We start from the raw sequence: 26,774 nt of genomic DNA on the forward strand, positions 1-26,774 counted from the left end.
CAGCCGATCCGCCATCTAGTAATACCCGCTCCACCCCATGTTTACTTGTTCTTATTTACTTACCCATTTTGTCTACATCGTCACTTAACATGATTTAGTTGTATGATGTCTAATCTTATGATGGTACCTCTTATTTCTGATCTATCGTGTCTAATGCGTTATTTAGTTGTTTTACCTTGTGAATTGACTAATTCGTTGACATTACGGCACCTCGGGATTAATCACCCCGGGAGTCATGAAAATCGCGAATACAATCTTAACGGCTAAGAAAATGAAGACCACAATTCAAACGTTCAAACATAAAAGCCTCAAGTCGGCTTGGCTAAGTTTTCACTTGTCAAAAGAAATGGTAAACAGTTTACACAAATTACCAAAATGCCCCAAAACAATACATTACACCACAAGGCCAGAATGGCCCAAAAAAGTACAAGGAAATATATTTCACTTCTTCGAAGATCGACAATCTTACCATCCTTAATGGTCTTGAAGGCGCTGACGGCTGAGACATCAAAGTCAGGAGCCAGCAACTTCACTTGCGCTTTGATTGCCTTCTTGGTGGCCCCAATGGCATTCGGAGCATGCTTCACAGTCTCTTTATTTTTCTTCTTCAGCTCGGCGGCCTCAGCCTTGGCAGCATTTGCCGACAAGACGGCATCGTCACGCTCTTTCTCCAACTCCTTCACCCGACCTTGAGCAACGTTGAGCTGACCCTCCAGAGTAAGCTCTCGCTCGGTAAGCCGGGCGACCGTCGCGTCGGAAGCCTTTACCTTATCCTCAGAAGTAGCCAGCTACCCCTGTAGTGACTTCACCTCCAGTTTTAACTTCTCCTGGGAATTGACAACTGGCTGAAGCTTACCCTCCAGAGTCCGAGCCCCAGCCAAGACGGGTTCCACCTCCCTTGCTATGGCAGCAGCCCGGAGCAAGGTGCGATACACCCACTTGGCTTTGGAGGCCAGACCACCGAGAAAGAAGTCCTCCGACTGGGCAGGAGTTACGAGTCGATAAAGGTCCCCGGCATCGAAGTTCTTCTCCATCACCGTAAGAATTCCCTCAAGGCTCGAGGACAATTTTCTCTTCCTCGGATTTTCGACGATGGTGACCTCAGGCCTCACCTCCTCTGTCGAAACCTCCGGTCGGGGGGTCGGACCAGTGCTTGTATCGATCACCTCCCCTTGAGGAGGTTAGGACTGTAACTCGGGAGAAGGGGAATGCAGTGCCTCGCCTTCCTCTCGCCCTTCAACTGGCCCCAACAGGAAATCCATTCATGCCAGAGGATCCCCACAGACGGCGTCAATGTTCGGTTGCTTGTGTCTCGAACGGGTCGGATGTGCTAAATGCTTAGGGATGATGAGAAAACTGGGTTCGGATCACCTTCATGCGTTTGGACCTTCCGGACTAGTGTGTAGAGGAGGAGGTCGGAGCTTAACGTCCTCCTTGGGATGCCACCTGCAAAAGGACTCCGACGCTCAAGTCAGTATCCATACAAAGGCGGCAGTTAGGATAAGGGTTAGGTGGCGTACCTCTGGGGAGGGGTAGGGCCCTCCCCTTATATAGTCTACACTAGGGCGGGTCCCACAGGAGCAGGCCCACCCTCGAGGAAGCTTCCTCCCCAGCTGTCAGGTACATCTCGAGAGGGAAGGTGACATCCGGGTCGCCTCCCGGTTCGGGTCTTATTGTCCCGTCGGGTCGGCCGGTATGTCGGGTTCGGGCAGTGGGCCAACTGGGTTGGGTCGGAACAATAGTAAATTTTTTGAGTAATAACAAATTTAATTTTTTATCTCTTTAAACTAAATTAATAATTATATTTGATATCCTTGCACTAAAATACACAATGAATAGGCTATATATATTATGGAGACCATTTATAAACTCGACAAACTCAAAGCATCAATAATATTATTAATCTATTAATAATACATATTGCCATAAGGTTACAAATAGATAAAGATTTATTAATATAAGAATAATGTAGATTAACTAAAATTTTAAGTATATTAACATTCAGATTTTGGATAAAATATATGTAAATTTAATTAAATTTTAATATAGTAAAATTTCAATTAATCTACATTATTCTTATATGATAAATCTTTATTGATCTGTAACTTTATAACAATCTGTATTATTAATAATGTATTATTTAGTTTAAAGAGATAAAAAATTAAATTTATTATTACTCAGAAAAAATTTACTATATATCAAATAATGTATTTATTAGTTTTTATTTTATTGTAAAAATAATCTAGATCATAATACTAATAATATATCACAGGGTTATTAATGTATTAACCATATTTTAATATTTATTATTTATATATTTAAAAATTATATTTGAGAATTATTTATTTAATTTCATAATAAATAATATCTTTAAATTTGAATAATATTATTTAAAAAATAAAGATAAATAAATCTCTAACTAATTTGAATTTAGATACAATTATTAAGTCTTTATCCATTTTTAAACCTAATACGTCAATATTTTTCATTTAGAGTTGACGGAAAAATACTCAAAAAAGACAGTATCGAGTTGTCATTTTGAAAAATGGGCAAAGGTCAAGTCAATAGTTCACTCTTATTTATTTTATATTAAAAAAATGACAAATAAGTAATTGACTTTTTGATCCGCGAACATTTATATTCTTGAGGATTTGAAAATACCTTTAAATTTTTTACTTTCTCAAAATTTAGACATATCGATTCCTACGTTTAATTTATCCCAAATTAAAAACTCTTACAAATATACATGTGTATATTGACTAAACTAATACAACAAAAGTCATGTTTAATTTTTTTATTAGGTCTATGAGATACAATTAAACAAAAGAATCATATCCAAATTTTAAAAAAACTAGTGTATGTTCCCGTGTTCTACACGGGATAATACATAAAATTATATAAAATTTTTTATTAAAATTTAAATAAAAAATATACATAGTAATTATTATTATAAATATTTTATAATTTAAAAATATTAAAAATAATTAATATTTATTTTAATCAATTTAAATTTATTGAATGGTCATCTCATTTGTCTGCTTAAACAAGTATTTAGAGTTCGAATCTCGCCTTGTGTGTATCACAATCCATTAGTTAGCGACAGACCCTTAATAAATAGAGTATCAATATGTGGTAGATTAATTATTGACTTTATCAAGTTAGGAAATTCATAAAAAAAAATTGTATTTGTCTTTAAAATAGATTAATTTTTCATTAATAGAAATAATTATGAATTTTTGTCTTTGTTAAAATTTACATGGGACAATTTTATTTATTACTATCGTATTCATTCTTGAAATCAAAACAATATGATCAACATTGTTACTTGTTAAAATTTCACATTTTATGAAATAATTTTTAAATTTTCAAATTCATAAACTTATGTCGTTACAAATTAAAAGTTATTAGATCGATAAATATATATTTTGGTAATATGGTGTATCGAAACACCATCGTTGAGTATTAGTTAGTGTAAAAAGAAACCAATAACAACTTTTGTTATTCAATATATAATTTATTCTATTGAAAAATAAATTAATATTTTCTAAACTTGTAAATACATTTTCTTCTAATTTTTTACACCATTTTATTTGACAATATTTACCATTAAAAAATAGCAAATGACCATACTATCTTACAATATATATGATGTACAAAGTAATTTCTTATCTTAAAATTAATTTTAGTTAGTGAGATAAAATTTAAAATATTTTTCTTATTTTCTTACTCAAATTTAAATTTAAATTTAGAATTGATTAACAACTCATCATTTTTTTAATTTCAATAAAAAATAAATTGGTGAGATACAAAATATTCATCATTTAATAATTTCAATCATTTAAATTTTAATTACCAAAAATTGGATTAAAAATTAATTATAATAGTATTTGAAATTTTCAATGACGATAATACAAAGTGTTTAAATCGACCAAATAAATTCAATAGTTATCCTTTGCACATCTTATTTAAATTTAAATCTTAAAATTTACTTTTATCCTTTTTTTCTAATATAAATTATTTTTGATAAAAAATAGAGAAAAAATATATTAGACCAAAAAAATATCCTATCAAAAAATTATTATAAGGAGATTTATAATAGAGAAGAAAAGAATAAAATATTAATAATAATTAAGAAAAAGAAAGAAGCTTGTATTAAAAAATGTTAGAAAAGAAATAATAAAGTTCATACTAATAATAATAATAATAATAATGTTGAGGAATGAATGATGTTGCTGCTTTAGGCTTCTAACATTTGTCTTTAGCCATCTTTTTTTTTTCTGTTCTTTGCTTTTTTTTTAAATTATCAAGTCATAAAAAATAAAAAACAATTCAAGAAAATGAAAACAGCAAGATCAAAAACAGTAAGATCAATAGTAACTATACAAATCAAAATATATAGGAGAAAAATAAACTATTATATGATAAAATTAATATGAGTATATTTAATCATTAAATAAACAAAGTTAATACACAACAAAATTATATGTAAAGAGAAAAAAAAAAGAGTTAAAATATCCAAAGTGATAACAAGATTATTTTATAGAAGACTATAAAATAATGAACTTCTAACTAAATTAAACTGTATTTATTATTATTAGAAAGGGTAAGAGAGCAGTAGAGAAAATGTTTGTGTGTATTCAAGTTGTATAGAATGATACAATATAGAAGGGTATTTATAGGTGCTAAGAGAATCGAAATAATAAAGACGTAATATCTTATAATAAATATTTAGATATGTTAAATAATGCTAATTGATCTAATTGATTTTAATTATACTCTAACAATTATATTCAATTAATTGATATACATAATATTAAATTGTGTGATACTTAAATATCTCAATTAGTTGATATAATTAATCCACCGTAATGAATTGTATTTAATGAGTTAAAAGAAATAAATAAGGAAACATTCTAAGAAACATGTCACGTAAACTTTATCATTAAGTGAAAAAATTCGATTTTTATATAATAGAATAAATAGATATCTCATTATTCGTTATTTTAACTTATCTATTATATATTTTTTTATATTTACCACTCAATATATTAAAATATAATTTATATCTAGATAAGAATTACATAGATATTTAATTAAAAGAGCATTTAATTTTTTAAAATATAATAACAGTTTTAATTTCTTTGATTTTTATTTTTACATTTTTTTTGTATTTTTTAAAATAAAAGACAAGCCTATAGCAAAAATAGGAAGAGATTATAGTATTTATTGAAGAGGAAAAAAACAAATATAATTAAAATTCGTACATTCAAAATGTATTTAAATTTTGAAAAATGAGATGAGACATGAGAACACACGCACAGACACTTGGCTTCAATAAATCTGTTTACACCATTCAACTCAGTGTTCTTTAACTTTCTGTTTTCTTCTCTTCTATTTTATATGAATTTATCAGTGCCAAACACGCATCACATAGAGTGTTTTTTAACTTCATCCTAATCCATATATTATCTTTGCTAAACAAAATATAAAAGGAAAAAAAGACAGTAAATAAATTAAAGTTATTATTATTTAAAGAGACAGTAAATAGATTAGTATTTTTGTATTTTAAATTAATTAAGATCTAAATGAAAGATAACGTTAATTTTAAAAAGTTAAATTAAAATTAACTCAAACATTGATATTTAAATTATAAAAAAAATTGATTTTCATATTTTATAAAATATCATACTAGCAGTAATTGTAAATATGGCGCTACTTAAAATTAAATAAAGTAACACAGATAAAATAAATAAAAAAATAAAAAATAACTTAATCTTGTATAAAATTTACCTATAAAATTCTGTATTGAAAAATGAATTTAATTTTAGTATATTAATAATATAAAATATTTTATATAATCATTCAATTCAATTAGATTTATCTATTTAGGTCATTATTGAAAAATAAATTTAAGATACCAACATACAATTACTTTAAATTAAGCAACAATTATCAATACTATATAAGAGACACACTATTCTACTAAAAATGATTATTAATATTATATAAATCATCTTTGTATTTATTTTTTCTGTGCGTATATAATATTTAATTAACACATTAAGATATATATAATATTTTATTAATACATATATAATATAAAGTGATTTATAAATTATTTTATTAAATATTATAAATTAGAGTGATTTATAAATTATTATTAATTCGTATATAATGTATAATTAAATTTAATGAATTCAATTAGAATAAACAATAAATTATTTATTTTATTTCAGACTTTATAAATGAATAAATTAATTAACTAATATAACAAATTACAATTAATGTAGTAAAATTAATTAAATAATATATATTATAATAAATTATATTAATATTTAAATATCTAATCAAATTAATTAGTGATATAATTAAGTCATGGTAATAAATAGTATTAAATGAGTTAAAATAATTAAATCGGGAAACACTCTCCGGAGCATGCCACGTCAGCTCCATCATTAAGTGCAGACATCCGATTTTTATATAATAGAATAGATTAAAAACTTAAATATATTTTTAAATTGTTAAAAATTTAAATATTTGTGGGACAAAACTTTATTTATCCTTTTCTCTTTTATATTTTATCAGCTTTGTTCAGCTTTCGCTTTCTGAGTGTGTGTTGCCCTGTTTCAAACTCGCTTCTTGCGCGATGGCAGAAGCGGTGGGGCCTTCATCGCCGGCGGCTATCGCGGCAAATCGTCGACGCGTGACGAGCGCGCCGGAGAACATCGACTTCGAGACGACGGAGGGCGTAAAGGCTATCGTGAGTTTCGAGGAAATGGGGATCAAGGAGGAGCTCCTCCGCGGGATCTACCAGTACGGCTTCGAGAAGCCCTCGGCCATTCAGCAACGCGCTGTCATGCCAATCATCCAGGGTCGTGACGTCATCGCCCAGGCCCAGTCGGGCACCGGCAAGACCTCCATGATCGCCCTCACCGTCTGCCAGCGCGTCGAGACTTCCATTCGCGAGTCCGAACCCTAACCCTAATTCTCCAGTTATTACTATTATTTTCATGTGATAGATAATTGAGTCTTTGGAACTGTTTTTGATAGGGTTCAGGCGTTGATATTGTCGCCGACGAGGGAGCTGGCGGCGCAGACGGAGAAGGTGATATTGGCGATTGGGGATTTCATAAACATTCAGGCGCACTCGTGCATTGGAGGGAAGAGCGTTGGGGAAGATATAAGGAAGCTGGAGCATGGTGTTCATGTGGTGTCTGGAACTCCTGGGCGGGTCTGTGACATGATCAAAAGGAGGACTTTGCGCACCAGAGATATCAAGATGCTGGTTCTGGTGAGTTTGTGTTTTTTCTGATCTTTTTCTGAGTTTCGTATTTGTTGTTGTGCGGGTCTAACTGACTGATATTTGTGTTCTTTTGTTGTTTTGAATTTGATGATGATAGGATGAATCGGACGAGATGTTAAGCAGAGGGTTTAAGGATCAAATTTATGATGTGTATAGGTATCTGCCACCAGAGCTTCAGGTACTTGTTTGGGATGGAATTTACAGTTTGAAAATCTTATGTACTCTTATGTCACTATCCTTTTCATGTTGATAAGTCAGTATGACTGTTTTTTGGTTGAATCTAAATACAATGATGATTGTGCCCATAATATTAAAATGATTTATTAATATGGAATGGAGAAAATATATGTTTAGTTAATGACGCAATGGTATATTTCAGATTTGACCCATTCGACAAAACTCACTTAGTGGTGAAATGCTTTGTTATTTTTATTGTTTTCAATATAGGCTATATGGCTTCATGTGTGTAAATAAGGACAATGAAGCAAGCAAGCCAGAGTTCTTAGTCAGAATAGTTTTAATGATTTATCTATGCAAACAGCTTGAAGCTTCAACAGTAATATGACCCTTTGTTTTGTGCTTGTTTGTGTATGCATCTGTTTGGGAATTGACTTTGTTGAGTTGGTATCTCCATGCTCCTTATAAAGTCTTTCAATGACGGGAAAATATGACAGGGTTGCCTAACATCTTTTCAATTGCACGTCAGTTATAAGTTTCCAAAGCATGTGTGTATCATGAAGTATTTTGCAATCATTGAATCATTTAGTTCTTATGTGTAGGTTGTCTTGATTTCTGCCACTCTCCCTCATGAAATACTGGAGATGACAAGTAAATTCATGACAGATCCTGTAAGGATCCTTGTAAAACGTGATGAATTGACACTGGAGGTAATCAATGGTTATTATGTTACTTAAGTTCCTTTTGAGTCAGTGGATATTGATGCATTCCCCCTCCCTTCTCATGGCAGGGCATCAAGCAATTCTTTGTTGCAGTTGAACGGGAAGAATGGAAGTTTGATACTCTATGTGATCTTTATGATACCCTTACTATCACGCAGGCTGTTATATTTTGTAACACTAAGCGAAAGGTAAACCAAACTTCCAAGGAATAGTATAAGCATTCCATTAATAAAACTTTCAGGCTGTTCTATGATTTTTCAGAATTGTTTTTCATCATTTATGTGTTTTGGAACAGGTGGATTGGTTAACTGAAAAAATGCGTAACAATAATTTCACTGTATCGGCAATGCATGGAGACATGCCGCAGAAAGAAAGAGATGCAATTATGGCAGAATTTCGTGCTGGAACTACTCGTGTGCTAATAACAACGGATGTCTGGGCACGTGGCCTTGATGTACAGCAGGCAAGTTTTTATGTGTATTTCCTCTTTTTAGTGGCTTTCATTAATGTGTGCATTTTTAAGTCTAGTTGAATTCATTAGAAGATCTATGATTTATGAGATGCCTTTTTCATCAGATTTTAGACTGTTTTCTATTTCCTGGTTGAAAATTCTGCAAACAATTGCTCAGTTGTTGAAAAGTGGATTAGTATTTGTGTAGCTCTTGGGAATTTAGACTAATGATCCAATTGTCCAGAGGTGTATTGCCTTATTTGGTCCTGTCATTTCAAGTTTTTTGAGATTTAAAGAAAACTTGGTATTCTAATTCTAACTTTGACTCTACTTTAGGTTGCTCGTTTGACACTTTTGTATATTATATGAAATATGATGTCCTTTAAAATATAGCATGAGCACTGCTGCTCTTTTAGGCTAGAGCTGGGAGTGAGTCAAGCCAGCTCGAGCTCGACTTATTAATAGCTCGATAAGCTGAACTCGTGAGCTGTGTGCCGAGCTTGAGCTTGAATTTGAGCTCATAAATTAAATGAGCTGAGTTTGAGCTTGGATAAGCTCAGGTCATTAGCTCGTGAGTTGGCTCGATTATATATATAATATTAAAAGTATAGATTAAATGCATATAGGATATGCGTATTAATAATTTAATATATATATAACATATAAAATAGTAATATATAATTTTATATATATATTAATGTTCTTAATTGTTTAAAATTTTATAGTTATTTTTTATATATAATTTTGATGTAGGACATAAATAAAAAATTTATAATTAATTGATAGACAATATATTAAATTTATTTTTTTTAATATATATAAGTTATAATTTATTGATATAGGATTATAGATTATGTTCCTATTATTTGAGCCAGTTCGTGAGCTTTTGTTGAGCCGAGTTTGAGCTTACGAAATAGGCTCGATTGTTAATGAGTCAAGGCGTGAAACAAGCTTAATTTTTGTGAGCCGAGCTTAAGCATGGTTTAGCGAAGCTCGGCTCACTTTCAGCCTACTTCTAGCATTTAAGCTGTGCATGGGAAGGTTACTCCTGTTAATGATTTGTACATTCCTTTGGTTATCAGGTTTCTCTAGTCATCAACTATGACCTCCCAAATAATCGTGAGCTCTACATTCATCGAATAGGCCGCTCTGGGCGTTTTGGACGCAAGGTATTTCTAATACATAAGCCGAGTTTTATAATGAGCGAGTATGGTTTTCCTTCTTGAACTTTGTCTTTACGTCAGGAAGGGTTTTGAGTTGTTTATACTGTTGATGCATGAAATTTTATCCTGCCATCTGTTGGATTTCCTATTTACAGTTCCTATAAGTTCACTTTAATTGACCCTTTTTTTTTTCATATGCAGGGTGTTGCAATAAACTTTGTCAAGAGTGACGATATCAAGATTTTGAGAGATATTGAGCAATATTATAGTACTCAGATTGATGAAATGCCAATGAACGTGGCTGATCTTATATAAAATATTTTCGTCTTGCCCTGTGCTGCATGGAGGTAGGGATAGTGTGTTTGATGTGGTTTCTCTGCATTGGGCTTTTTTTTTTGCATGTACAGTGGTTTGACTGTACCAGAGTAGCGTTTCTTTTTGTTGGCGTGGTGAGAATGAGATTTACTTTTTTAACTTGATTTGTTTTGTCTAACGAGTTCTCTCTAACTCGAGGCTGAATAATCTGTAATTTGTTGGTTCTCAAGCTTGTGTGCATATACAACTAATGGAAGATCCTTTACTTTGGAACTTAATTGCTCTACACTGGTAAAATTTTGGATAAGATTGGTTTGGTCCTCTTTGATTTTTTATTTAATTTTACTCCTAACGACATTCTTTAGTTTTATATTTAACATTTATTTTAGTTATATTTAATGTTTCTAAGGCTAAAATTCAAACACATAAAATATCAGCGGTAATGTTGAAAATAGAAATAAATAGAGGAAATAAAACAGTTTTATCCTTCATTAATTTAAAGTGTTAAATCATAGAATTACAAAATTATGCATTTAGTTACAATTTCATAATCAATATATGCGAAAATGGAAAAAAATATTCTTCCTCGCTTTTGCAATCCTAACCTGCAAATATATGCGGTAATTTTTTCACCCATTTTTGCATGCGAAGCCATTGCGAATTGCGATACTTGATTTCCTTGATTTAGGGGAAAAGCCATATATTGACGGGCGACTGGTTTCAAAATTGAAAATGAGTATGAACCAGTGCATTCGGTAATTTGAGAAATACGAGGAATAACGAAAACAGAGTTTGCATGGACAAATAAATGCTCAAGTAAAATTTATGAAGCATGTACATTCCTCTGCAAATCTAAAACAAATCAGTGGCCAAAAATTATCCAAAATCAAAATCCAAGGAAAATCAGATTGAAGAAGATACATATATATTGATACAAGTGAATATGGAGCTGCATACACAAATTTAATGTTGCAAGATATATGGAATGAAAACATGGTCATTGTTGTGTAGGTCACAACAAAGCCGCTGAAACGACGTGGAACTAGAATGTAATCTCGCAAGGTGCGTGAAATGTTCTTCCTCGACATATAGGTTCCAGGTTTTCACCAGCATATGAACACAGCGGTGACACTTCAACACCTGAATGAGAGAGGCAATGCAATGAAAGGAAGAATTAGAAAAGAATATATTTCTACTATCCGCGGCAATAAAAGAGGAAAAACTTACCAGTTGAATACAATGGCACCGAGTGTGTCAAGAAGCCACCTGCAGCAACAACCCAACGAGTATGGAGTCGTAGAACAAGGAGTTTTGCACTGTCTGGAGTGTCATAATTGGATCCATTTGCATTTTTCACTGGTGCAAATTCTTCCTCCCGTAGTACCTGCACATGGAGTCATAACATGGAATAAATAATAAGAATAGCATCCTTAATCACCAGGAAAGAAATTGCCATGTCCCATGTGAAAATTAGAGAATTATTATCACCTCAAAAAGTGCAGTTGTAGGAGCATAAGGAAATGCATCAAATATAAACTGTTCAAGTTTTAATCCCGTTGTATATCCATGTATAGAAGGGATTTTCTTCTCTGCAAGATGGTAACTGCACATAAAACCAATGCATGGTCAACATCTACAAAGAACATAGAAGATGGTAAATTCTGATATCGATACCGTTCTGAGGATGAGAAAAAAAATGGGAGCACAGGGCATGTGAAGGAAAGAAAGCAACAAACATACACGCTGTCTTTTTCAAGGCCATTTGCCACTTGGTTTAGAAAATCCAAGGTAAACATGTGTAAGCAGACCTGAAATCACAAGATTAATAAGAAACCTGGAAGATAATTGATACGCAAACAACAAAATAACAATCAATTGCAATCCCACTTGCATATGATGCAACAACAGTCTTACTATTAGTGGGTAGGCTACATGGATTAATAGAAACTACTGAGTCATTATCATGTGATATTTAATTATTTTATCAATTTACTGTTTTGGTTTACAAAGAAATTTTTGTGATATACACGAGGATGGGAATCAAATCACTGCACACGAGAAGTAGATGATAATTTGCACAAAACCAGATGATAATTTCCATTTTTGTAAGATAACCACTGTCTCCTAAAGTATGCCTTACGACTATCATATAGTTTAAGATTGTATGAAAGCATAAACTCTCCTGGATCACAGTATGTCACTCACTATCAAATATCAAAAGTTGATATAGTGACTTTTACTCAATTAGGAAGTGTAGGGTGTTAATTCAGGAAGTGGTTGTTGATTTGTTCAACCACTTTCAACCCCTGCTTTTTTCCATTCTAGAATTTCTAGAATATCATAGCTAGAATTCAATGGCAGTGATCCTCAATGATATAACAAAGCAAGTGCAGGAAACAGAAAGCAAGATATTATAAACAGAGCATAGAAGGACAAGAGACCAACATTACTCCAACAAAAACGAAGACGGCCAGTTGCTTGGTTGACTGCAGAAGCTAGTGATGGGTCCAACTCGCTGTATTCAACCACAGTAAGAGGTCCACCTTTACCTCGTCGTACAAACACACCAACCTTTTCTTGTGGATATGCCTATTACATTGTGACAAGATTTTATAAAGACAAAATAAAATATAAAGTACAAAATTAACTGAATCATTGATTAAAACATACTTATCATAAATAATTAGGTGCTAGTGAGGAAATAATTAATCGGTATGCTACCTTGCGGACAACTTTTGCAGCAGCAGCCACACCTTTATCGATGAAGTAACCTATAAAAGTTGGATCGGCAACTCGAACCTGTTTCACAAGATCATATCAGTACATCCATAGATAAAAAATGAGCAGTGACACAGAAATCTAGTTAGTTTAAAAGATAAAATAGGAAGCAAAGAACAATCACCAGTGCATTGTCAACTCCATAGCAATCGATATACTTGATTCCTTTTGAAGCCATATCCTCCAATAATTTGGAATATTTAAGAGCTGAACCCAAAAACAGGGAAGATATTAAGATAATATTCAATCTTGTTTGACCATATGTAAAATACTTAATATATTTATATATTACTCTCCATGTCAGTCTTATAGATTGGAATATATAAAAGAGCACATATTCCATAAAAATAAAAAATAGAATTAGAGAGCACACGTAAAGTACCTGAATACACTCCACCATTCCCATCAGGAGACTTTGCCACCTGGTTTCAAAGTATAAATATTATACCTCGAGCTAGAATTCAAAGGAACTATAGTTTTTTTAGAAATAAATAAACAAAAATAAAAAGTAACTCCTACTATTTGGTATTACTTCATTGTTTCATATAAAGTATCTTCGTTCACAAGTTAAAAATGGAAACAAATGAACTCCTTCCCCAGTTGTTTGCATGACACGAGTTTAGTTCAACCAATATTATCAAATGCTCATGTTCTAGAATGGTTAGCAGTATTATTCCTTGAAAATTCAGTCAGTTTTGCAAATTATGACATGATCAAAGACTTATATCATTTATAAGCAACCATATGTTATAATATAAGCTCTTGGACCGTTATTTTCTAACCGAGAAAAAAGAAATCTGATTGGCAGTCAAAATAACATGAACAGGAGACAAAGTTATTTCATCAAATTTGAAAGCAAAGAACGAGAGAAAAAGGACACCTAGCATGAATCTCAGTAAAATAGGGAGTGGAGTCATACCCTGTATGGAGTCTCCATAATAAATCTACCATCCTTGGAAACACAGGGGATGGTCCCCTGCTGGAAAAAGGTAACCTATATCAAAGAGGCATGTCCAAAGTAAGCAAGCAACAGTAAAAATGGGTAGAGATAGTACAATCCTGAGATTTAAAGAACTAAGACACCTTACCTGTTCTGCTTCAAGACCAAAATATTTATGACTCTCAAAGAATTTGCGTGTCGCCTCATCAGTGAATGGACTGGTCATGATGTACCAGTGTATTTGTACAGAAGAAGCAGAACCTGCAATACATGGACCGACGAAGATGAGAAATAAAGTAAAACACGAATAAACTAAACCAAGATAAGTGAGACTTACTCTCATTAGCTTGCGCAGCTAATCTCTGTACACACAAAATCTTCTCAGCTTGAAGTTGAAAAAGTGATTTTCCAGAAGGAAGTCCAATATCTAAAATGAAATATGATTATAGATTGAAAAACAGATGAGTTTCATGATTTTACTCTCTAAGCACAATCTCAATAAAATAAAATGAAAATAATAAATTCGTAAATGAAAAGATAAACAGAGCCTTATCCAAATTTCAGAGAAATATAAATTGGAGTTATCCCATAACAGAAACTTTGGCAAGACAAAATGGTCAGAAGAACTCAAAACAGATTAGAGAAAAAGCAGTTAGTATTAATTGTTAGGAAAAATGTTGGTCCTAGAATCAGAAATATTCAGCTGCTTTTACTTTAACATGCAAATATTATGTTGTGTATAATTATAACCCACCCATGTGCAACATTCAACTAACGTAAACTAAGGAATCTATATTGATTTTAAAGTGAGTTAGTGTTCTCTGCCCAAAGTTTAATAGTCTGGAAGATCCGGGTCCCCCATGACTTCTGAACTTCTAGTTAAAAAGATCTTCCCAGGAAACGAAGGGGATAAACATAAACTAATCATGTGGAAATTTTAAGCATTAACTAACCTACAAAAAGGTAAAAGATAAATATTTCAGGGAACATTTTTTTTCCACACATTAAGCGCCGATAAATTGATGAATACAATAGGAGGTGATAACTTTATTGTACTTCATAAAATTAAAATTTTAGACGGGAAGAATAAACTATTCAAACTTTAAGTGCCGACTGAAGCAACTTGAACTTCAAAAATTTGATTTCAATATCAATTCAGACAATGAGAAGTACTCACTAAAACATCCCTTAGGATCTGCACTTCCAAGCCGGGTCCCCTGCATTTTTTGTTTTGGTACATTCTCAAGTCAGCCAAACACACAGTATGGAAAATTTAGCAGTGAAGAATGAGATTTAATACTACATAAAAAAAACGTGTGCGGGAGTTAGGTTTGGAAATTGAGCATCCAAAAAATAAATAACACTAAAATATTGCATGATACATCCCATTCTTTATCAATTATTTCTCAAAATTTACTGTCGGACGTTGTGTTTCATACTTAAAAATAGAGCTTATAAATGCTCACTTTAGTGAAATAAAAATACCACTGAAATAGTATTCAGATTCAGATATTATATCAGGAAAAGTAAATTACCAAAATAACTTGAGTAATGAAAAAGAGAAAGAGGAAAGACGGGGAGGAGGGGGGGGGGGGGAGAGAATTTAGATAAGCGTGGATTAAAATTTAATTACTGGAGCAAATATTGCGGTAATGTGCATCTTTATGCTTTTTTGCGGAATCCGACCACATGAGAGAGAGTGGGAATTGGGAAACGAAGGCAAGATAAAGCAACTTTATCGTACTTAATGATTACACTAACTCCGTTAGAGCCACCACTTTTTCATCGATTACGTTATTATTATAAGTGAAATACAGAAAAAAAGCTGCATCATATCGGCATATCGTAAAACATCAAAACGTTTACTATTATAGTTTTTTCTTTAAAAAATTTAACCGGGGATGGGAAAGCAGGTTCTTTTACATTTTTAAACATCTTTTCAGCCAATGATGTTGCTTTTAAGAAGAATCAATATGAAAGACCCACGATGGTTAGCTTGTCTCTAATGGAGAACAACCACAAAGGATGTGGACATTATAACAAAATAATGCTGATAGAAAACTAAAGAAATCAAATTCCTCCTGATCTTTTTTCGTCACACAATATAAAAGAATGTTATATATTCCATCTCTGTGTATATTTCTCTTATACACTTTTCATTTTTTGTGTTAAAAGTCATCGATAAGAAATGAAAAAAAGATAAATAATCTGTCTCTTTATACCACACAAAAGAAGGTACAAAAAAAATGTTTTACAAAATAATACCCCTGTTAATGTAGTAAAGTTACACTAAAAAGGTAAACCAAACTCATCATTGCATATTTGCATATTTGTTTAGAATTTAAATACCAATTAGTACTTGGTCGGTGGGATGTAATATCCGGATAATTAGATATACTTTGGATCCTAAAATCATCATCGAAGAAATGAATTTAGTATTCTCCATCATAATTAAGATAACTGCTGCTATAGAGGAGGAGGAGGAGAGAAGAAAGGGGGGGAGGTTGGTTACTGAAATACCTGAATATAGCTTAATAATGACCTTTTTACCATTCAAAAATAAATTGCACCAAAGTATGCAATGACGTAAACAATTAGTATTCCAAATTTGCAATATACATTCATTGATACCTGGCCACCGGATAAAAGCAATACAGCTACTTTGCCATCGGAAATGGCCTTCAAGCCCATCTTCCACCATCTCTCCCTCTCCTCCTGCGTTCTATCCTCCACCGTCGACACGCTGCTCTCTGGCACCGGTTCAATGGCAGCCGTCGGCAGCCCTGAATCATCCATCATTAATCCAAGCATGCATGCACGTGAAACTCACGTGGTTGCAAACATCCATACGATTCAAAAAACAATAAAATCAATTATTAAACCAAATACCTTGAGATCGAAGCGAGCATCGTATAATCCGGTCAATCCTCGAAAGATCTAAACTCTGCAACACGCAACAACAGATTAAATCAATAGAAAAAAAATCCAAAACAATTCGAATTACTCAACTGATCCAGAAAAAGAAAACGAAAACCAGAATATGCAGAGCTTCGATTCGGTGAACTGAAACCGATACAGCAGCAAATCGAATGTGAAAGGGGCAAAAAATCTAAGGTCAGGTCCAAAAATAGAAAGAAAGAAGAATAAAATTTACCTCGATATCCTTGACAAGAAAGTGGCGCTCGTCAGGGGTGAGCTCATCCCAGAGGGCAAAAGCGTCTTCCTGGCCATAGTCCTTGAGCCTCTCAAGGAGAGGCTGGGGGGGAATAGGAGTAGGGGAAACGACGCCGTTTGCTTCGAATCCCACCGACGACGGTTCCCTCATTTTGTTTTTGAGATTTCAGATCTCAACAATAGAGCGTTGAGTGTTAATAAGTGTATGGTTGGGTTTGTTGGTTACGGATACTCCAACACAAAGTAACAGTATTTGTTTTAGTGTTTTTAGTAGTAGCCCTCGCCAGGAAGACAAGAATCAAATCACTAACCACCTCTCTTCCCCTCCCAACCCTCTCCACCTGAATTTCCCCATTTGCCCCTCTTTTCCTTCCTTTACGGTAAGTCTGTAAGATATGGTTATTCAACACACGTGTCACAATTTTATGAATCCCAAAATGATGACATCTTTAGCATGTAACACAACAATAAAAAATTTATATTTATATATTAATTAATTTTGACTCTTGTTTCATATTCTTTGCTTCAAAAGACACGACTGGTTCATCCCTGAAAAGATTCTTTATCTTTAACTACTGATAGCTCTCGTTGAGCTACACATTAGCGAGTAGCAGCCACCAAACAGTGGCACTAAAAATGACTTTAAGAGTAGCACCTACCAGAAGGACGCATTTTATTTGCCAGAACAAAAGAGTGTTTTGGAAGTATCTTAAGTTGATAATTTTATCTTAGAAGCAATGACATTACAATAATTAACAATATTGGTATTTGCGGGTGAGGCAAAAGCATATGTCAAATATATTATACGGATATGCTCTTTGATTTTATCAAATACTATATAACATGACATGGCCCACTTCATTGAAATTCCAATCACCACCCTTTCTCTATCATTGCAACACTTTACGCACGTATAAGTATCGCACTTACTTCACACAGTAACAAAATCTTTAAAAACCAGCACAAAGCATTGCATACCCAACGCTGTCATGTAGATAAAGTAAAAATTCACGCGTAACTATTTTCTATTTTTATATAAAATTAATATTTAAAATAATTAAATGATTTGACAAATTTAATTAAAGTATTATCAACAGTATGTAACTATCAATTTTATATAAAAACAACTGTATACGAGTTTTTACTCGTAAATAACCAAATATAGCATATCAAATTATCCACAATCAACAATTCATTCATACATAAAAGAACCCATGGCGCATCCCTTTCTCATCTGGTATTCACAAAAATTCTTCCCAATCATAATCTTTCAAGGCATATATGAAATGAAACGGTTGATAATTTCATGCTTCATGGTTCACATTTGCTGGTTATGTTATTGAAGGTACTAGTTTATTAATGGTATGGTAAAAGATTTGGAGAGAAAAATGAGAACATAGATGGAGAAAAGATTAAACACCAGGAATATTTCAAGACAATACCAGAAGCAAAAACCAGAATATTAATAGAGTTGAATCATGCATCTAGTTTCTTCAGATCAAGTGCGAAGTATATAGCTCAATTGAGGGGAGATCCCATATAGCTGGAAGCAGGAGCTGGCAACCATAGCAAGCTCTATTGTAGAACATAAGCGGAAATCACAAGGATGAGCCTTTCTCATTGAGGGCTTCTTTAACTGCTCTCAGAAGTGATGGCATCAATTTCTGGTTTGTAACAATAATACCAGAGGCTACATCAAGAAACTTTCCTTTCGAGAAGTCCAAAGGGTTCCCTGCAGCATCTGTGACAATACCTCCGGCTTCTATAGAAGTCGAATTCATCAAACAAACGTGTACATGCATTTAGTAGAAGAAGACGACAAAGACATAATCAATTTGGAAGATTTTGAAAACCATGCAGGAACCTAGATATTGCACTTATAATATGTGAATGGAAGTCAAAATCTTCAGCATATTCAACCACACTTGTGGGTATATATGCTATTAAAATAATAAGTTCAATAAATATATTAACTCATCTTTGGAGTGTAAACCTAGACAATGAAAAATAAAAAAAGATAAAAAAGAAATTAAAACGCGCACCAGTTACAACAATGCTGCCAGCAGCATGATCCCATATTTTCTCACGGTATCCTTTGTGAGGGAAACGCAAATATATGGCCCCATCTCCTCTGGAAAGAGCTCCATATTTTGCTTGACTGTCAATTCTAACTGGAGGAGCTTTGACACCGAGTTTCTGTTTATGGTGACATCATGTTAAACGAATTACTACAGATCTTCTTTTCGAGAAAACAGATACATAAAAAAGGATAAATGTTTTTGAATAAAGACAGAGCAATACTTCTGCAATGGAGCTAGACAAGTCATGTGATGAATGTGCTGCTTCAAAAGATTCAAAAAATGATGCTTCTTCTGGATTCCCAGTATCAGTGACATGCACCTGGATGTGATAACAATTGTCATATAGTAAGATAAAAATCGTCAAGGACACCATCAAAAGTGTCAAGTAATATACTATTCAATAAGCACCAACCTTAATATGTGTCAAACCATTCAATGACTGCATGTATGCTCCATCACCTACTTTAGCAAAGAAAAGACAACCAACTTCATTAGAAGAAGACTGCTGATTATTGCCAATGGATGTCAGTGGAAGATTTGGACAAGCCAACACGCCCAATACAACCTTCCCTTCATGAAGTAAACCTAATGCTATGGCATATTGATCTCCTCTTACAAACCTATAGTTTCATTTCACAGGCATTTAGTTACACAATGACCCAGTATCACAATAGCAAAGCCACATTGCAAAGTGAAACAGATGTTGGTTGCAAATTATGAAACTAATGACAAAAGGAACCATAGAACCAAGGGTTTAATAATGACAGTGGCAATGGATAACACAAGTCTAGGATTATGTTTTATAATTGTAACCACACCATGAGCTTATATCTTAAATCTTTTTTTAACATGTCCAGTGATTTCAATTTTCAGCAATCAATAGTCTTCTAAGGAAACTAAATTGTGTATTTCACAAGCCTTGCTGCAAACTAAAATTGAAAATGTCTGTAAAAAATAAAACTGTTTTTATAAAATAAAATGAATCTGAACCTCCTTTCCTTAATTTCTAGTCAAAGTAACATCTTGGATACTTACACCAAAGTTAATAGCAAAGATAATAACACTTCATAAAATTTATATATTTAGGATATGAGATATTTCGAATGGGTCCATGCTAAATGAAAAGCCTAATTTTTCATGAAGGGGAACAAATGAAATTTAGACATGCTGAGACAGCATATACACTATATCAGATTTAGGAAGCAGGGAAGAAAAACGAAGGGGAAAAAACTTGCCCTTTAGTGCCATCAATTGGATCCAAAACCCAGTGCCGCCCAACAGAACCACCTTCAGATTTACCATTGTCAATGGCCCTAAGTACATCTTCTGTTGTTAAAGCAGTAAACCTATCAGACTCTTCACTGGCAAGAGTATCATTGACAAGTTCCGTAATACGCTTCAGTGTTTCCTGGCCACTTTCTTTGCGAAGATCCCCTGAATCCTAGAGTATAAACTGGATTTTACATTCAAGAATAGAAAATAAACTAGATTCTGTATGTCCGAGAAATCTGTAAAGTTTACAATTTCACCTCCTCAGCTACCAATGAAAATGGTTCAGAAGGAAGCTCTCTCTCAAGTACAAAGCTAACCAAGGCTTGTGAACCTGTAAGCCATATGTAAACAACACAGAGGTAAACCTATCAAATCTGCATTTCAGGTAAATCTAAATGAACAAATTAGAATGGAAAATAGCAGCAAAAGTCATAAATAACTTTCTTTAAGCTGAATCACGTTAGACAGAAGGCGAGAACATATAGCATTCAAAACTGAAGCTTCAAGTAGGGATTCAAATTGCAATTCTATAAGACTGCGTTTGAAAGGGAGACAGACTGAATTAAGTCTCTGTATTGTATTTGGTGTAAAATATACTGGATTGAGTTATGTCTCAGTATCATGTTTAGTTTAAGATAAATATTAAAACTGAGGGGTATATTTGAAAATTAAAAAGATAAATGAGAATATCTAGAAAGAAATGTTATAAAAATTTCAATCCCTAAAAATTTCAGTTCCCGGTGTCACTATACTCGGTCTCTAAAATTTTGTATCCCGGGATCTCATCACCAAACACAATACTCAATCCCAGTCCCCCGTCTCAGTCCCAGTTCTAGGAAACAATTGCAGCCTAATGGAATGTCCACTTATCTAACACATGAATCAGCTTGTTTTGCTTAACATAAAATTTATTGAAATACTTGTAGTTATGCATTGAGTCATACTAGGTACATTTGAAGTCTAGTAATTATAGGCTATCAAAATCAGTGATTGCAGCAAAAATAAGCAATCTTGATCATGCCTTGAGAAGTAAGACAACTAACCATAATCAGCCACCGTGACAGGACTCTTGTCAGATTTTGAGTGGACATCGGATTGCAAAAGAGCCTTTTGTACTTTCTGTAACAAACAAACCACACAAGCAGCAATCAGCATCCATTGGAAACAAGATCATTCATTCATTCATAGCAAAGTTCTGTTATAGGGTTTGGACCAACGATGGGCTTGAACACACACTTTATCAATTGACATAGAAAACTGTCCACCCCCAATACAAAGTATAGCAATGCTATTGCACAATAAACAAATCGAAAATTTCAGTAAATCGCACACCCATTTGCAAAGTAAAGATTTTTACAGAAACCCTGAAGACTAAGATGTGAAAAGATTGCAACTTGAGTGGGAAGGGATTGTGGGGTACCTGGCAGAGACGAGCGGCCAGAGTCGCTGCTTTTTTCGCAGCAGCTAGCTCCTTGTCGTAAGGCATTGAAGAAGAAGAAGCAGCAGCAGCTAGAAAAGGTGAGGAATAAGAATAAAACACGGAGAAAGGCCTTCTTGTCCCCCGAGGAGTTGCAGAGATGGTGGTGGTGATGATGGGTTGGTTTCTGAAATTGGTGACACAAAAGCAGCTGCAATCACCTGTTCTTCCACTTCCAACTGCAACTGCTCTTGCTCCTAGCCAACGTGTGGGTGTACACATTTTCATTTTTATTTTTTATTTTTAAGAAAAAAGTGGTTCCGTTATAGTAGCATTTGCATTTCACTCATAATTCCCATGTCTTGCTTTTCTCTTTGGCCCATCCATTTTGCTCTCCAAATCTCTTTCCTCCGCCATTATCCCTTTCTCAGTTTTTAAAATTACATTTTTTTTACAATGGCGGGCCAAAAGGCCCAAATCAGAAACAAAAACTAATAGGTATAAGAAAATAGAAGAGCATGTTAAAAAAATAAAAAATAGTAGAGCAATGGGAGTATGAATATGATAAGTGGATAACTAAGAGATGCTAATGAATCTGATCTGAATACAATTATTAACTTTACTGAGCTCAGGTTATTAATTGTTTTTTATCAGAATGATTTTAATACATTCATGATTGATTGAAATGCTGTGCAGCTGAGATTATATGTTTGGAAAATTTTCACATGCTCCAACTACTTTAGTGGAACACCGCTGTACCAAGTACGGATAAGTTATAAGTTAAATTTTTGTCCATTAGTATGTATTGCAATGTCAAAAAAATCCTGGAATAAAGACTAAATAGAAAAAAAAAAAATAGTGATCCAGCGGCTATGTTAGGATGGATACCATCAATAGAAGTTTTTGAAATTGATTGAGCCATAAAATGGTTAAAAAAATCAAATAAAAAATTAAATAATTTTTTTTTCACATAAAAATTCGAATCAAATAATATTTTTTAATAATAATAATAATAATTTTTAAATTTAATTAAAAATCAATGTCAACATAATTCTTTCTTTTATTTAAAAATAATTTTTATTTTATTCAAGTACTAGAATAAAATTCTTTTCTAAAAAATTATATAATTATCAAATAAAATAAGTAAATTTATATAAAATTTGTGAAATTGACAAGAACATTTCTGATCATTTTAATTTACTCGTTATTAGTTTAAATTGCATAAACACAATAAAATAATATTAGGTGAAAATTCAGAATATATATGTTGTACCTTATAATTCATCTGTACATTTTTTTTAATTATCATATACTATATACTATATGCCATGTATTATATATGCACATGACTATTATTATATGATTAAAAAACATTAATTTATTTTATAGTATTAGTGATAATAAATTTGGGTAATATTAATTTAGGTATAAAATAGAAAAAAAAAGGTAATTTAAGATGATTAAATAAAATTTTATTAATTGAGGTGTGACAATAGTCTTTTTCTCTACATAATAATAAATAAATAATCAAATAAAAATTATACTTATAGAAGCATAAAAAAATTATGCTTATAAAAAAGATAATTAATCCTTTTATTTTAAATATATTTTATTGCGATTAGTTTTATAAATTATTAATTTTAAATTTTAATACAATCATATCATTTAATTCTATTATTAATGGGTAAATACTATTGTTTAGATAAATACTTATTAAAGTTATTTTATTGAAAACTTATATATTTGACTATCAATAAAACATAGTAAACACTATATATATACCTAGCAACTTCTATTTTTTTTTTAAAGAACAAAAGAATACCTAAGTGTTTTGATTTTTAAGGAGAAGAAACAAATATACAAATATAAGAAATAATAGTAATGTGTGTGTTATTTCAGTAATTATAAGAAATAATAGCAAAAGTCTGCTTAAAACGCACCGCACACAATTACAAGTTTATTTTTTTGGAGAAACTAAAAGGAGAAAAAAAAAACAATAACAAAAAGAGATAAAATGATCAATGAAAATTGGTTAATAGTTAAAAACAAAAAAAAGTAAAAGTGTAACAAATAAAACAACACAACACAACACAGAAGTATACGATTTTAATTTCCTCGTTCTTTCTATGGGTTAAGGGAATAATTTGTGTCTTTTTTATGGTGTTCTCCAACAAAGTAAAATCTCTCAATATATTTCTATTCAATTTTATCCTTCTAATTATTTTATTATATATTTTAATAGTAAAAAAAATGAAATATCAGTGTACCAAAAAAGTACGGTGGTACATGTGAAAACCTTCCTATATGTTTTATATAGGCGTTGATATAAAAGCTGCTAATGGGAATGTGCAAATATATGCATTCTTTATTGTGAAAGATATGAGGTGGAATTCTTTGCATATGATTAGGTATCTTAACTCCCCAGTGTTAGTCTAAGAAGAGAGTAATGAATGAGATTGGAAACACCAGTGTTAGTCTAAGAAGAGAGTAATGAATGAGATTGGAAACACCAGAGATGGTTTTAGTATCGCATTTCACACTGTATTTGTGTTTGTGATGTTGGGGTGGGGAGGTGGGATGTGTGTGAGGGAGAGAAGGTGGCTTGTTTGCATAAGAAAAGCATGACATAAAAAACGTTCCATTCCCAAACTTCTCAACCCCTTTCTTTTTCCCAGGAAAACAGCCATCCTTTCCTCGTTGCAATTCCGTGGTCCCCACATCCACGTGTCAAAATCTCATCCCTTTATTTATTTTTTATTTTTTTTTACCAAAGATAGGAGACTCGAATCCTCAACCTCTTAATTGAGTATGGGGAGACTATGCCATTTGAACTATTACTCATTGGCTCATCCCTTTATCGCATGTGTTATAAATATATATAAATTTAGATCATCTAAAATTTGAATTTCACCTTATAGAGTAAGGTGTGATCTCTCACCATTAATTTCATAAATGGAACCAAGAATAAATATGAAAAAGAAACAATTCAAGAGTAGAAGATCACACTTTATTCTCTAAAATAAAATTCAAATTTTAAAAGATCCAAATCCAATATATATATATATCAAAATAGATTCTTAAAAAATTTTACATAAAAAATTTTGATTTTCAACAAAATTTTATTGCATGAAGATTCTGAATTTTATAAAATTAAAGTATATTATTTTTTAGTTAAATTTATTATTTTTATTTAGATAAATAAATTATTAAAAATTTGACAAAAAGACATATAATACTTTATTTGACAAAATTCTTTAAGAATTGATTTGGATATATAGTTAAAAAAATATTATATGCATAATTTTGTATACTCTTTTTTATATATCTTTTTATTTTTTTACTAAAATAATTGATAAGAAATATTTTTTATACTATAAAAATATACAAAAAAAAATTAGTACAAATATTATTTCTTGTGACAAAAACTCAGATTTCCTCTCCTAATATCAAAATCAGCAAATTAAATAAATAAAGTGTCACATACTCAATAGGATATATTCATCTCCTTTAAAATTAGGTAACAATATATATATATATATATATATATATTGTTTTTCTAATGTTTTTCATTTGTTTCAACGTTTTATAAAACATTTCAGTAAAATCTATTTATCAAAATATAATGAATAATTTTTTATTTGGACGATATGGATGAATTTTGAAAATTTGAGTCAATTTTTTTTTAATTGAATTTGAATTAATTTTTAACCTCCCTAATAATTCTCCCCGTTATCTACCTCCATGTCACTATCTGAGCGCTACTTTTTTTTCCCAAAATTCACCCAAGAAATAAAATAAAATGGAAAAAAACAAAATAGCTATTAAAAAAGTTGTACTGTTGTATGTATATACTAAGGTGTATAAAGACGGCTAATTTTTTTGGTATGGAAAAAATATTGGTATTTTTGTTGAAAATGAGAGTATTTGGTGTAATTACAGATGAGTGGATTTTTTGGGTGAGAAGCCAACACGTGGGGGCGTGTTGCAACACGTGGGGGGCGTGTTGAATGATTTCCATACTACTATAATACACTTCAAATATCAATATTCAACCAAAACACCATCTCTCTTTCTATATTAAAAATAATTTCTGTATAAAGACTATATATGCATGAGATATAAATAGACAAGAGAATAATAATAAGGGAAGGTCTCTTGTGGCTAAAATTGTGGTGGCTAAAGGTGACTTATTGTTGACCAACAAATATTTTGTTGACACCTAGTGGTGTTAGGTAATGCAAAAAAAGTGTTAAGACCAAGGGCAAAAGAATAAGGGTATGTCCAAAAACTGTTTTTTGTTCATGTAGATCATTAATTCATTATTGAATCATGGCCCTTGTTTTGATCAATTTTGTTTATTTTTTTAAAATTGTATAATGATATGTAATGTACGTTCATTTAAAAATAATACAAAAAACTATTTGAAATTATATTTAAATTAAGATTTAATCATTTTGTTAGTCCCTATAATTTTGCAAAATTTTTAATTAGGTCTTTGTATTTTTTTTTTAATTGAGTTCTTACACCAATTTTTTTTTAATTGGATCTCTACACTTTTTTTCTTTTATTTGGGTCCTTGCACCATTTTTTTTAGTTAGATCCCTATAAAATTAAGTCAATTACTGCCAAAAAAGATATAATTAAAAAAAATTAGTACAGAGACCTAATTACAAGGAAAAAAAAAGTATAAAGACCTAATTGAAAATTTTGTAAAACTATAAAAACCAACGGAGTAATTAAACCTTAAATTAAATATTATTTTAAAATTTTAAATTTATTTTAAATATAATCAGTTAAATGTAGTTTGAATATATATAATTTAATTTTAGCATTTATATTTAGAATTATATTTATTAATTAAAATTAAATAGTATATAATTTTAAATTATAAGTTAGTATATGTAAATTATATTAATTAATTTATTATTAATTTTAAGGATAACTAATTAAAATTAAACTCTGAAAAAATTATTTCTATTGA

General features: G+C 31.7%; 3 protein-coding genes and 1 pseudogene across 3 annotated transcripts; 1 reads left to right on the plus strand and 3 right to left on the minus strand.

Moving 5' to 3' along the window:
* Nucleotides 1-201: 201 nt before the first annotated feature.
* On the minus strand, nt 202-1,262 carry LOC148572697 (uncharacterized; annotated as a pseudogene).
* Nucleotides 1,263-6,563: 5,301 nt separating this feature from the next.
* Nucleotides 6,564-10,409, plus strand: LOC107631497 (eukaryotic initiation factor 4A-3). Its single transcript, XM_016334956.3, has 8 exons — nt 6,564-6,966; nt 7,051-7,291; nt 7,401-7,481; nt 8,083-8,190; nt 8,271-8,390; nt 8,498-8,665; nt 9,736-9,822; nt 10,018-10,409. The coding sequence occupies exons 1-8, from the start codon at nt 6,647-6,649 to the stop codon at nt 10,129-10,131; spliced, it is 1,239 nt and encodes a 412-aa protein (XP_016190442.1). The 5' UTR covers nt 6,564-6,646; the 3' UTR covers nt 10,132-10,409.
* Nucleotides 10,410-10,940: 531 nt separating this feature from the next.
* On the minus strand, nt 10,941-17,444 carry LOC107631495 (UDP-N-acetylglucosamine diphosphorylase 1). Its single transcript, XM_016334955.3, has 15 exons — nt 17,004-17,444; nt 16,739-16,793; nt 16,481-16,632; nt 15,027-15,066; nt 14,187-14,276; nt 13,998-14,110; nt 13,829-13,903; nt 13,292-13,331; nt 13,034-13,116; nt 12,853-12,930; nt 12,577-12,720; nt 11,872-11,939; nt 11,620-11,734; nt 11,359-11,515; nt 10,941-11,271 (listed from the first exon to the last, which is right to left on the minus strand). The coding sequence occupies exons 1-15, from the start codon at nt 17,172-17,174 to the stop codon at nt 11,174-11,176; spliced, it is 1,479 nt and encodes a 492-aa protein (XP_016190441.1). The 5' UTR covers nt 17,175-17,444; the 3' UTR covers nt 10,941-11,173.
* Nucleotides 17,445-18,134: 690 nt separating this feature from the next.
* SAL1 (SAL1 phosphatase-like protein) lies at nt 18,135-22,261 on the minus strand. The gene is made up of 8 exons (XM_016334954.3): nt 21,797-22,261; nt 21,420-21,495; nt 20,634-20,707; nt 20,340-20,545; nt 19,517-19,724; nt 19,325-19,423; nt 19,066-19,219; nt 18,135-18,785 (listed from the first exon to the last, which is right to left on the minus strand). The coding sequence occupies exons 1-8, from the start codon at nt 22,079-22,081 to the stop codon at nt 18,622-18,624; spliced, it is 1,266 nt and encodes a 421-aa protein (XP_016190440.1). The 5' UTR covers nt 22,082-22,261; the 3' UTR covers nt 18,135-18,621.
* Between the last annotated feature and the right edge of the window lie 4,513 nt (nt 22,262-26,774).

The sequence above is a fragment of the Arachis ipaensis genome, chromosome B3 (assembly GCF_059453495.1).
Source record: "Arachis ipaensis isolate K30076 ecotype BB chromosome B3, ASM5945349v1, whole genome shotgun sequence".
Taxonomy (NCBI): domain Eukaryota; kingdom Viridiplantae; phylum Streptophyta; class Magnoliopsida; order Fabales; family Fabaceae; genus Arachis; species Arachis ipaensis.

What these genes read in the sequence shown, in the direction of transcription:
- LOC107631497 (XM_016334956.3), top strand. Translation starts at nt 6,647, where the DNA reads ATGGCAGAAGCGGTGGGGCCTTCATCGCCGGCGGCTATCGCGGCAAAT. An exon ending in GTGATGAATTGACACTGGAG is followed by an intron (nt 8,191 to 8,270) that starts GTAATCAATGGT and finishes TTCTCATGGCAG; the next exon opens with GGCATCAAGCAATTCTTTGT. An exon ending in CTGGGCGTTTTGGACGCAAG is followed by an intron (nt 9,823 to 10,017) that starts GTATTTCTAATA and finishes TTTCATATGCAG; the next exon opens with GGTGTTGCAATAAACTTTGT.
- SAL1 (XM_016334954.3), bottom strand. Translation starts at nt 22,081, where the DNA reads ATGAAAATGTGTACACCCACACGTTGGCTAGGAGCAAGAGCAGTTGCA. An exon ending in TGTCTAGCTCCATTGCAGAA is followed by an intron (nt 19,220 to 19,324) that starts GTATTGCTCTGT and finishes CACCATAAACAG; the next exon opens with AAACTCGGTGTCAAAGCTCC. An exon ending in TGGCAGCATTGTTGTAACTG is followed by an intron (nt 18,786 to 19,065) that starts GTGCGCGTTTTA and finishes CGACTTCTATAG; the next exon opens with AAGCCGGAGGTATTGTCACA.
- LOC107631495 (XM_016334955.3), bottom strand. Translation starts at nt 17,174, where the DNA reads ATGAGGGAACCGTCGTCGGTGGGATTCGAAGCAAACGGCGTCGTTTCC. An exon ending in AGCTGCGCAAGCTAATGAGA is followed by an intron (nt 14,111 to 14,186) that starts GTAAGTCTCACT and finishes CATGTATTGCAG; the next exon opens with GTTCTGCTTCTTCTGTACAA. An exon ending in GGCCTTGAAAAAGACAGCGT is followed by an intron (nt 11,735 to 11,871) that starts GTATGTTTGTTG and finishes TTTTATGTGCAG; the next exon opens with TTACCATCTTGCAGAGAAGA.